Below are 13,272 nucleotides of genomic sequence, written 5' to 3' on the forward strand. Positions count from 1 at the left end.
ATTGGAGCGGTATACCCCCATTCAAATCCCCCACCCTGCCCAGCCCTTGTGTATTTTATAACTATATTTGCTCTAGAGCGCCCATTTTCACCCTTTAGGTCTTCGTCGTAGTGAGCGTAATTATCCCGCCCACAAATTAGAATTCCTCGCGCTCAAGTGGGCAGTGACCGACAAGTTTCACGACTATTTGTACGGAAACAAATTTGAAGTCACGACTGACAACAACCCCTTGACCTACATATTGTCATCTGCAAAGTTAGACGCTACAGGTCATCGTTGGGTTGCAGCTTTGTCTGCATATGATTTTGATATTGTATATAAGTCAGGCAAACTTAATTCAGATTGTGACGGACTAAGCCGTAAGCCCCATCTGTTCTCAGAAGAGATCAAAGCTGTTTGTCTTGGCGTTTCTGTTTCAGTTTCTCCGGTTGAATGTTTGTCTGGTGTAACGGCTCCTCACCTGGCCAGTGAAGATGTTGTTCCTCCTGTTCCAGCAATCAATCCTGTAGATTGGAAGGCAGAACAGTCCAACGATCCTGACATTTCCAAGGTCATTTCCATCCTACATTCCGGTTCTCGTCCGAGGGGGGAGGAGACGTCGAAAGATGTCAAATCCCTACTTCGTGACTTGTCGCGTCTTTCGCTAGATAATGGTGTCTTATTTAGAACCGCCTCTTTGGATGGTGATGAAGTCCAGCAGCTTGTCATTCCTTCTTTTCACAGAACTTTAGCTTTTCGTGGTGTTCACGATGACGTTGGTCATCCTGGCAAGGAGAAATCTCTTTGGCTCGCTCGTCAGCGTTTCTACTGGCCTGGCATGGAGTCTGATTTCGACCGTCGTATTTCTTCCTGTCGTGCATGTGTTTGTCGTAAGACCCCAGTTGTTCCGAGGGCTAACCTTGTTCCCATTGAAACCTCGAGACCGATGCAGCTTGTCTGTATTGACTTTCTAAAGCTGGATAGGTCGAAAGGTGGATATGAAGATGTTCTGGTCATTACCGATCACTTTACTCGGTATGCCAAAGCTATTCCCTGCAAAAACCAGAAAGCTGTCACCACTGCGCGGGCTCTTTACGAGCAATTCATTGTCCATTACTCTTTTCCCGAACAGCTACATTCAGATCAAGGTCGCAATTTCGAGAGCCGGGTCATCAAAGAGCTGTGTCGCATCGCAGGTGTCCGGAAGACCCGTACTACTCCCTTTCATCCCATCGGTAATCCATCTGCGGAACGCTTTAACCGCACGCTCATGCGGATGCTAGGGACACTGAGTGATGATCATAAGGGTAATTGGAAGGAGTTTGTTCCCGCTTTGGTTCAGGCATACAACGCCACCAAATCCAGTTCTACGGGCTATTCCCCTCACTTTCTCATGTTTGGGTGGCATCCCCGTCTTTCTGTCGATGCTTTTCTAGGTACTTCTCCTGGCAATGAAGGTGCCAAGTCCCATACGTCATATGTTTCTCGCCTCCAAGAGCGTCTCCAATACGCCTACCGTGTTGCTGGTGAAGCGGCGAAGAAACGTGCCAATCAGAACAAGGTCCAGTATGACAAGCGAGTTCGGGAGAATAAACTTTCTGTCGGTGATGTAGTTCTTGTCCGGAAAGTCAATTTGCAAGGTCGCCAGAAGTTGGCAGACAAATGGGAGAAGGATCCATACTCCATAATTGCGATCCCCTTTCCAGATCAGCCGATCTTCAAGGTCCAGTTGGAAACCGGAAAAGGTCCCATACGTACCCTACATCGAAACATGTTGTTGCCGTTTATCTCCATTCCGGAACCGGAAGACGTCACCGTCACTCCTGTCCCCAAGAAGCGGACTAGAACATCCCGTCCTCCACCGTCACCATCATCTGAGTATGACGCAGATTCCAGCTCATCTGAGACTTCCGTCTACATCATTCCACAACGAAGAGGCCATCAACCCGCTCCTGAACCACCCACAAGCGTCAGTTATGGCAATACCCCATCTTCTGCTTCTTTTCCATCACGTCGCTCCATTCAATCCCCCATAAACTCACTAAATAGTCCCAATGCCCCCTCTCTTGTCCCCTCTTCTATTTCAGTGACCCCGCCGGTGCCTACTCCCAGGCCGAGGCGTACCAGGCGTCCTCCAGAGCGGTACGGAGAGTGGGTATCTTCACAGATAGCGGAAGACGTAGTTATATATATTTAGTGTTTTCTACTATTCTAATTCTGAACACAGTGGTATGTTTTGTTGCAGTGCTGAAGCCATTGATATTTCATTGCTGCAATTGTGTTTATTTCGTTTTTATACTGTTTTTATCTTTCTTGCTTTGTGCTAAGTTACATATGGTTTTCACATATATATGTATTTCTTGGCAGATACTGGGCAGTGGTGCTGATCGTAGGCCTGACAACCCTACGATGGGATCAGTATCATTTATTATGTTTTGTATGTGTTTATTGTTGCAAAATAATTTTCACCTATACATCTTTTTCAGTGAGGAATGATTTTCTCATTATCGTTTTCATATATTTTTCACTTGACGTGATTTCCCTTTCATGTCATATTAGATGTTCATCTTTTAGAAATATTATGTTTAACATTGATAGATTATTTTTTCAGTGTGAAGCCCTTTTTATGAATTTTCAGGTAACACCAGGTTCATCAACTTTTATCTTTATGTTAACACTCCTCTTAATAAAATTTTTCATTTAGGAATGTCGGAGACATTTTCAACTAAGAGGGGAGTGTGTAGAATAGGCCAATTTCAATTATAACTCCACCCCAACTGTCCTGTTTGTTATTGTCACTTGTTTGTCCATGTGAGTCTCATGTTTATGTAAATGAGTGTATGAGGTTATGTATGAAAGTGGTCAAACGGGTATATTTATATTTAACTAACAGTTTCATTGGCTCTCCTATTTTTATCCCACCGCCCTTACTAATTTTCTAGGTTTCTCTAACCATTCCCAACCTAAACGCACAACTGCAAAGTTGTCCGTATATAGTTTTTATACATTCGGTTTCAACATAACTGTCTGAATCTTATTTAAACGATTGTATCGTTTCACAGCCTGGTGAGTTATTATATATAATTACATAGATTACTATTAGTCGTTCGTTTGTATTAATTAATATCTAAATAATAATTAAACCCGTTTTGTATTTGCTTCTATTTTGTTCAAACACGTGGCCATTGTATCGTACCTTGTATAATGTATTTTAAACATTTGCTTATTGTATTATATTATATTTTCGTATATATTATATTTATAGGTTCTTTCTACATACTGGTTTCTTTCTACATACTGGTTATTTATACATACTGGTAATAAACAGTAGAACCCTGAGAAGAGTTGAGTATACCACCACCTTCTACACTTGCATAAACATATATAAAATTAAAGCAATGCCAACAGATAGTTAGTCAATTAATTGTTATCAGCATTTTTAGTGGGCCTTTATCGTCCTCAATACCAGCCATTTGTTTTATGCTATATATTTTAGTTAGATCATGAATAGCCCTCATATGATGTTGCATAGATTGGTTATAAGTAAATTCCGGCCAGGAAAAAGTATGACAGAAAATGTCTGATTAATGCTTTTTTCTCTTAGTTTGTGTGATTTTCTCTGAAGATATGTACATAAATGGTTAAAAAAGATAGGTGTAATATACTGGGTCAAATTATTCATTATGTTACCACCATTCGAGACACGGAAGAATATCCAAAATAGGAACAATGTACTCTTTATAGATGTACTCTACATATAATGTACAAGTAGATGTCAGATGACTCATTTCTACATTAATGTACTAGGCGATGTTTTTACAAATATGTACTAGTATATGTTTCTACATAGATGTACTAGTATATGTTTCTACATAGATGTATAAGTATATGTTTATACATAGATGTATAAGTATATGTTTCTACATAGATGTACTAGTTTATGTTTCTACATAGATGTATAAGTATATGTTTCTACATATATGTATATGTATATGTTTCTACATAGATGTACTAGTATATGTTTATACATAGATGTATATGTATATGTTTCTACATAGATGTACTAGTATATGTTTCTACATAGATGTATAAGTATATGTTTCTACATAGATGTACTAGTATATGTTTATACATAGATGTATAAGTATATGTTTCTACATAGATGTACTAGTATATGTTTCTACATAGATGTATAAGTATATGTTTATACATATATGTATAAGTATATGTTCTACATAGATATACTAGTTTATGTTTCTACATAGATGTATAAGTATATGTTTCTACATATATGAACTGGTATATGTTTCTACATGTATGTACTTATGTACTTGTTTATGTTTCTACAATGATATACAAGTACATGTTTATACATAGATGTATAAATTTAAGTTCATACACAGATGTACTAGTATATGTTTCTACAACGATGTACTAGTAAATGTTTCCATAAAGATATACTAGTACATGTGTCTACATATATGTACTACATGTACTCTACGTAGACATGTTCTCTACATAACTGTACTCAATGCACTCTACATAAATGTACTACATTCACTCTTTATAGGTGTACTACATGCAGGCTATACATATGTACTACAGGTACTCTTTATAGATGTACTACATGCACTTTATATAGATGTACTACATGTACTACATTTACTCTACATTAGGTATACTGTATGTGTTCTACATATATGTATTAAATGAACCCTGCATTATTGATGTTCTACATGCACTCTACATATATTGTGTCCGGATAGCTTAGTGGTTAGCGCATTTCTCTATTAGCATCTCTCCAAACCAACCCGGGTCCGATTCCCTCCTGGGCACATGTGAATTTGGATAGTGGTCACCAAGTCACACACGTGGGTCTTCTCCGGGTACTCCGGTTTTTCCCCTACACCACAAGAACATAACCTCGCGCAAAATCGTACCAACGAGAGTGACCTTGTATCAGTTATTATAACTTTCTGAACAATCAATGTAAAATATATAATATTTAAACTACATAGATGTACTGTATGTACTCTATATATATGTTCTAAATATACTCTACATAGATGTATTACATGCAATTTACAAAGATGTTCTACATGTTCTCTACATAGATGTTCTACATGTTTTCTACATACTTGTACTACATGTACTCTACATAGATTTACTACATGCACTGTAAATATATGTTCTACATGTTATATTAGACGTAGTATATGTACTTCAAAGATATATAGTACATGTACCCTACATAGATGTACTAGATGCACTGTACATAGATGTATTACATTTACTTTACATTAGATGTAATATTTGTACTTCACATAGATGCTGTAAGTGTATTTCACGTAGATGTACTGTATGTACTCTTCATAAATGTACCACATGTATGTTGCATAGTTGTACTACATGTACTCTACATTAGATTTACTACCTGTACTCAACGTTAGAATGCCATTTCAACTCTACCCTACCTGCACAATAAATCCAAGGATACGGTTTTCATATTGTGTGTAATTTGAGCATTTCCATACTGTTCTTATTTAATTGGCCAAAAAGGACACACATCTAAAGAGAGAGAATTTGCCAATTTGGCAAACAGACTGATTCCTGTTTCATTAAAGGATTGTAGTTGATTTCATGTGAAAATAGAAAACAGAAAGATGATGAAATAAAACACAATTAGCGTTTTGCGCTGTGTAAAGTTTATACAGATTTAAGGTTATTGAAGTTTGACTAAGAGCCATTAACGAGATAGTTGAAGCATTGATGGAGAAAAGCCTCCATTGCACCGTCAGACCCTTTTATCTCCTTATTGTATCATTGTAAAGAAGGTTGTAGGTTTTATGGAATGTCATGCAAACAGCCTTTCGATAGCAATAATGTGTTTACACTCGTTTGTACCTTATGATGTTTTCTGGAGTTGTGAATAATTTAATCCTGGCGGTATGGATTTTGCAACGGTTAGAACAAATGTATTGAATCTACATTGAAAGGAAGGCGAATCCTACTTCTTGCGTGTCATGGTTTGTTTATGGCCTGCGATTTCAATTTAAAATTCATCCATAATCTTTATAGATAGTGAGTTTTAATGGGGATGATACATGCGATTGCAACATTATGCCCAAAATAGGGAGAAATCATACTAGTTTCTTAGCCGAAACTGTAAGCTAAGAGATAAACTTAAAATTGAAACACATATACTTTGCGCCAAATGTGATCGTAAATATTGTTTTAAGTGCGAACGTATGTAGATATTGCTCATTTAATGGCAAATAAAGAGGCTTATTTGTCCAATTTGTCAGCAAAAGTTGTTGTCATGATTGGTTGTAATTGTCATGATTGTTTGGTTTTTATTGAACACATCCGTAATTGCTTTACTGTCCTAGTGTAAGTACCTTTCTGACACTAATTTAGATCATATAATTGTGCATATAGTGTAAAAGTGTGAAGAGAGTCAATAAAAACCATCTGTTGTTACTGTTGATTTTTTCAAATATTACTGCTAACGAAATATTTGGATTCCAATCAACACTTTTTTCCAGCATTTTCGTTATTTGATAAGGCAAAATGATTTTTATATTAATCAAGCCATTAAGTTTTTAATAATGCGTGTTAATTATTTTTAAATAGTGGGTTATTTATGACAAGTCCTTAAAAAGTAATATCGTAATTGTCCAAACAGACTGCGCATTACACTTAAAAGTTGGTTTGTCAACAGGTTTAGTTCAGTCAAGTCAAAAATTAAGATACAAAAAATATACAAAAGCAACACAAATCTATTTCTCAAGGGCATATAAGATGAATATGTCTTTGGAAATAGTGACAAGACTGAACCAAATACTCTTTCAAGAGAATGACTTTTAACTTTATTAGATGTGATTGTCACGGGAATAGTTAACAACAATGCCCTGAAATAGTCGATAACATTGCTTACATTTCCTCCTACTGTTGCCGATCATGTTCCTTAAACTCATTATCCTTCGATGTAACATTAACATGTCACATTAAAACGCATGTCCATTAAACTCATGGCAAACTGACAGGGTTTTAAGATGGCAGCTCCTTTGACCCCAACAGAAAGACAAAGGAAGAAGCAGCACAGGCCCTGGCAAGGACACAGAAAAATATGCGTAAGTTAACGGCATTTATAGTGTATTTCCATTGAATTATTAAAATGAAAATAATTTCTGTTGCAAATGATTTAAGTGTATAGTTTGATACCTTTTTTTTTACATTTTTGTTTATAATTTTTATTTTCAAAGGGACAAGATTGATGGATTTAGTTATTTCGGCAGTGTAAAATCGTGTACACATATCATTACTCGGGTGAGTCTGAATAAACAAAGTTTCATCATTCAAAAGTTTCGTTATTGTACGATAGATTGAAGTTAGTACAATTGTCAAATGGCATAATTGTGCACTGCCAATGTTTGAAGGTGTGAAGAACCTTTTCTATCTTACATGTTATAGCACGTGTTTGTAATACCTGAAGATTATAATCTAAAATTGATTGATAGGACCTGATAACGGCGACAATCGATTTTATTTGGTCATAATCGATCATCGATTCATCCGCAAGGTTGTTTTTCATCTTTCCTCTTGTCATTTGCGTTCGGCTTATGTGTACCACTTTTCCCCTTTGGATTCATTATCTTATACATTGGAAGTCTTCAGGTGTTATCGTTAACATTATGGCCGGAAGCAACAACAGCACAAAATCACTCCACACATACACATCAAATAAGCATAGTTAACAATTATTATTTTTTGTAAAAGAACAAAAATAAAATTAAGATATTGTTGTTATCCGATTGTACAATCGATAATCTGTTATTTACCGATTATAGATAGTCAAACTTGAACCTTTATCCAACACTAATATTTTATAACCTTTGCCATTTTCACGATTCAATAAAATTACTCAGAACAAATAAGGTGTCTGCTTGTTATGACTTTTTTCACTGAGTCATATCGATGTTTTTTTACCCGTTTCTTTTCACGTATGTTTTCGCCTGCGTCCTATATATGCTAACGTCCAATACACAGTATAATACTTTTCTTAAAAACTGCTTAAGATATTGAGATTCAAAACTGATTAAGACAGTTATCAGAAAAAAAAACATTTAATATTGATACCTGTTGACTAGAAATTGACAGATCCGAAGCCACAATATTCACGTCAAACTAACAGAAATATCTTCTTGCAATTTATTAGCACTTTTGGCATAAAAGTAGTGTGACAGCCCCGGTTGTGAAGAAACTTATATTAATGTCTGATAACCATAATGACACTAACAACATGGACGGACTAAAATGGGGAAAAATAAACGCTTTTAATTCCAATTTATCGGAGAAATTTCATGAAAAGATAATAACAATATGTATGATTAATCACATGACTAGTATTATCGAAGTCTTCATGGGAATAATTTGGGTTAAAAACAGTGAAGTAATATGCTCGGGGTATTCTGTCGCCGGCTAAACAAATAAAAACAATCCTCATCTGTGCTTCTCATGCCTTCGGGTCATTATTGAAAAAAAATTTCTGGTCTCTTCGTTCAGTAATGCGAAGTTTGAAAATAACGATTGTTTCATTTGTGGCCTGTTTGACCCATAGTATTTTGATATTTTTGGAGACTGATATATTTGACCCGTAGATATAAAGAATACTATAATTTGGCAAATTCTTAAAATGATTTAGTTTTTCAATGTGTCTGTAATAATGGCTTTGAACCATAAATTAATATCTTGACATCTGATTGAGATTGAGATGAGTGTTATTTGGAATATGGCATTGTCGCAGAGTATATACATTGTGTCAGTCTGCTCCATATATCTTGATCTCCTCATATGTTTGGAAATGACTGTATTGAAATGTTCACTTATCATTTTTAAGACAAGATTAAATTGATGATGAGGTCTAGTCACACTACAGAAATCATGTTTAACTTGTTTATTCTTCATTGTAATTGCTATGGTGTCATTGTCGTGCAAAAACGTTAATCTTAGCATTAATTAATTAATGAATTAATTAAATGGGATTGGCATGATGCTTTTTGTTTTGGAAATTTAATGACCATTGTAATGTCACTTTCCGTTTTGAAAGTATAATCGCATTGCCATGTCGCGCTCAATTTTAGAAGTTTAATGGCATTGTCATGTCACTTTCCGTTTTGGATGTATAAACGCATTGGCATGTCGCTTTCCATTTTGGACATTTAATGTGATGGTTACCACATTGTCATGTCGCTTCTCGGTTTAAAAGTTATATAGCTTGTTAAATAGCATTTATCTGGCCTATTACCATTTTTGTGGATACGGGTTTAGCCGGATTAAGCAGCAAAATCACCAAAGACTATCTGTTTTCGGATAAGGAGATGTCCAGGTGAAACTATGCAGTGTAAGATGTGACAAAAGGCGGCATCAGCGAAAAAGAACTATACTTTGTTTATTCTTTTTCAAATATTCAGTCATAAATCTTTACAGACACCTTATGGAAATGCTCATTTTTTAGATTAGTTACTATTACCATTCATTCTCTATTTGCATCTATAAAAATGTGTTCATAAACCATGTTTTACAACAAACCTTTTATAAAGAAAAAAATACAGTACTCCTGTAGTATGGTTTACGTTAATATTGATTGCAGTTGGTTTGCACGCCCATTGTTAATATATCAGTTTTTCTAGGCTATAAATGAGATTTGACGCGGCACATAGTCTGAACGTGTATATTAAGTCATTTTAATTTGGTGTGTGTTTGTTTTATTTGTTTGTTTTCTTAGTAAAGAAGAAAACATTTCAGGGTTTAAGTTTCAATTTTGTTATTGGATAACTTTGCAAACGGAAATGGGAATATAAATCAATAATGATTTTTGCATGGATCGTAACAAATAAGCTGCACTATATACACGTGCATTAGAATAAATCTGAGGTACATGTATGCATTATGATAAAGGCCAAAACAATGCAGAAAATGCTACACACAAAATTTCTAATTAGGCATGTGCATAATGTGTATTCTGTTTTCCGAAAAAAAAGGTTCAAATATAAATATCGCTTGTCACTATAAAAGCCTTTCTGATGTCCGTATCTTTCAAAAGTATTAACCTTGACCAGTCCTCTAAAGCCGTTCAATATATGGACATGAAACTATAAACGCGTGTTGCAAAAAATAATGTGCATCTGTGTAGCAAGGCCAATTACTCTAGCTTTTATGCTTGCTACGCCTTTTATCGCCTGCAAAACATAATTATGATCATTGACATCCCCTTGTGGTTTTCTTGCAAACACTTCAACATTCAGAATATAGAATATTCTTTTTTATGAATAAATGAATAAGTAAATATGTCATCCATACACTTTTACTTTCTGCATTTATTAAACATTATGAGTTGCGATAAAACTTTATGTTGTGTTTAGGTTAGTTTGCAATAATTTGTCCAATAATTATTACAAGCTTGTCATTGGCGAAGGGCCGGATTTTCATTATCGATTATCGGACAAACAGAACGATGGACTAAATAATCGCCAATCACGACAATTTTTCAGAATTATCAAATTAATACATTTTGTATTATTTTGCATCTAGTTACATGGTACTGGGTGAGTACCTAAATCGGAACAGTACCTAAATATGGAACACCCATTAAAAAGGTGTTTTTTTTCTGATTTAGATCAGTTTATTTACTATTTTAATCAATAAAGACGTTTGCCTTAGATACAAATTCCAAAGAACACAATTCTCCTGTAAGTATTTCAAATACTGCTAACATTTAAAGTTTTTCATGTTCAAATGTCAATACATAGCACGCGGGGGAAAGACTTCATTCTTGCCACAATCACAGCATACTGGTACAGCCTGTATTTTACTGAAATCATCAAATTTTACTGACAAAAAAAACAAGCTGGATATAACATAAATTATTAATTTACTTGAACAAATCATGCAGCAATAATTTTAAAAGAATACATAAAAATAAATAACAAATTAAAACTGTTCAATATTTAGGTACTCCGATGACGAAAATGGCAGTCCTTAATTGTGCGGTTAATAACATACTTTTCATGCAGATTGGTAGTATCTTGAAAAATGCCATTTATATCAACCAATTTGTCTTGAATCCTAGTATGCTGATGGAAATATTTGCTGTTGTAGTGCAAGTCTAACTAAAGATATTTCAAAAATAGTGCCGAAAGTGTCCCGATTTAGGTACTCACCCAGTACTGTTAAATAAAATAACACTTGGCATGGCTTAAGAATGAAATACAATAAAAAAAAAGGAACTGTTTATGGAGTTTATAATCTTGTATTTTTTTCAATAGATATCAAGCATATTAATCTCAGATTGTCAACAAAACAATAAAAAAAACATTATTCAATTAATTTATTTCAGGCAAAACGTCGTTGCTCTTTGCACTCAGTGACGATTTATTGACTACCGCTGTTAAACGACCCATGACTGCTATTGGCATATGAAAATATTTATATGTGCATATTATCCAAAAAATAACCAGTTGATAACTTATCCTCTTTTATATAATTGGCTTTATGATTTAAATGAAGTTATCCATAATAGTTTGATTAACATTAATCTAACCAAACAGTTGTTTTGATATTATTGTCCAAAAATAACACATTGGAACACTTTTCCAGTTTTATACCATTTTCCGCTGATAGTTTGTTTTGCAGTAAAAATAATAAAAGTAATAGATTTGACAGAAATTGATCATAACTTTACCTGGCCCAACATTACAAGGTCTAAAAATGTTCATGAACTCGATCACATATTTTAGTTTGTAGTTAATGAACAAACACCAAACAGCAGGTGGCAGATTCTCATTTGAATTGGATTTTGTAAATCCAAGTTTAAAACGAGTCAATAGCGTCAACTTATAACTCTTATTATAAACTTTTGGACAAATGAAGCATTCTCTGTCTCATTTAAGAATATTTATCAACATTAGAACTCAAATTATTCTTGATTCAATAATTTTTTCACATTTGAGATGAATTTATATTTTTTGATTGTTATAAAGTGAACCAGTCAATTTTAAACTCAAAACTTTATACCAGACGTTTGTCCTTACATACATGCATTACACAGCTCATGCATTATCCTGTACATATTCTGTATCATTCCATTCATTCGTTATTTAATTTTCTTGGAAGTACAAGACATGAATATGTTTTTTTTAAAAACAACAACATTATTTTCTAAAAAGGTGTTTAAGGATGTCTGAAGGAGGAAGGTAAGTTTTAATATATAATATATTCACTGTTAAAGTCTGCAGAGCTTATTGATTTTTCTTATATTAGTTAAAGATAGTTATGCTTAATATTACTAGAACAAAGCTTAACTTTTGTTAAAAAATAAATACTTTTTATATATCATTTTGTTTTACTCATATTTTTGGTAGTTCGAATTTTCTTAACAAATGTGACGAGTTTAAGTCAACAGATTTTGACTGTAATTGAATAATAACAGAATCCTGTTTTCATCTTCATTGATAATTTATGTGCACTTAACCAATATTCCTGTTATCACATTATGTTCTTTTCGTGCTAATGTCATTTGGGTGGCTCAAATAAAAAGGTAACTTATACTTTCATTGTGTCAATGAATTAGCCCATTTAAGAAATGGTAAATCTTTTACTAGTATCTGTAACCACTGACAGAATAGTTTTCATTGACATCAATGTTCTGAAAATATAATCAAATTCTAGTTCTGAATGTGAAGCATTTTGTTTTAGATCTATATCAAAAATATGTTTTTATCATGAGTCTAGACTAGTTTTTGTCTTGTTTGATTCAAAAACACATTCTCTTTTAATGTTCAATATACTGTCAGTCACATTTTCTTAAAACATATCCTGGAATAAAATTGGCTTATTGCCAAAGATGGGGTTTTTGTTCCTGTAGGGAAATTACTTTGAAATTGATAAGAGAACCAATACCAGGCCTTGTTCAAAATAACAGAAGTATTTTGACAATATCCCCTAGGACATGACAGTCGTAAATTGATGGAAAAGCTATGGAGTATTTGATTACTATAATTTGCGTTTCTGTATTTTTATGAATACTTTCTTTACTTTTACATCATTAAAGTCTTTGGCTTTTGTAATGGTGAAATGTAAAATTCGACCGCTTTTGTAATGTTGAAATGTAACATCCGACCGCTTTTGTAATGGTAAAATGTAAAATTCGACCACTTTTGCAGTGGTAAAATGTAAAATTCGACCGCTTTTGTAATGCTGAAATGTAAAATTCGACCGCTTTTGTAATGGTGA

General features: G+C 34.1%; 1 protein-coding gene across 1 annotated transcript in view; it reads left to right on the forward strand.

Moving 5' to 3' along the window:
* The window catches only part of LOC128229702 (uncharacterized), a 67,530-nt gene that overhangs the window by 21,780 nt on the left and 32,478 nt on the right, over positions 1-13,272 (forward strand). The window contains exon 3 of the mRNA XM_052941504.1: positions 99-2,130. Within this exon, the coding sequence (XP_052797464.1) occupies positions 99-2,130 (2,032 nt within the window). The remainder of the gene's footprint in view (positions 1-98; positions 2,131-13,272) is intronic.

This window comes from Mya arenaria, chromosome 4 (assembly GCF_026914265.1).
Source record: "Mya arenaria isolate MELC-2E11 chromosome 4, ASM2691426v1".
In the NCBI taxonomy this organism is placed as follows: domain Eukaryota; kingdom Metazoa; phylum Mollusca; class Bivalvia; order Myida; family Myidae; genus Mya; species Mya arenaria.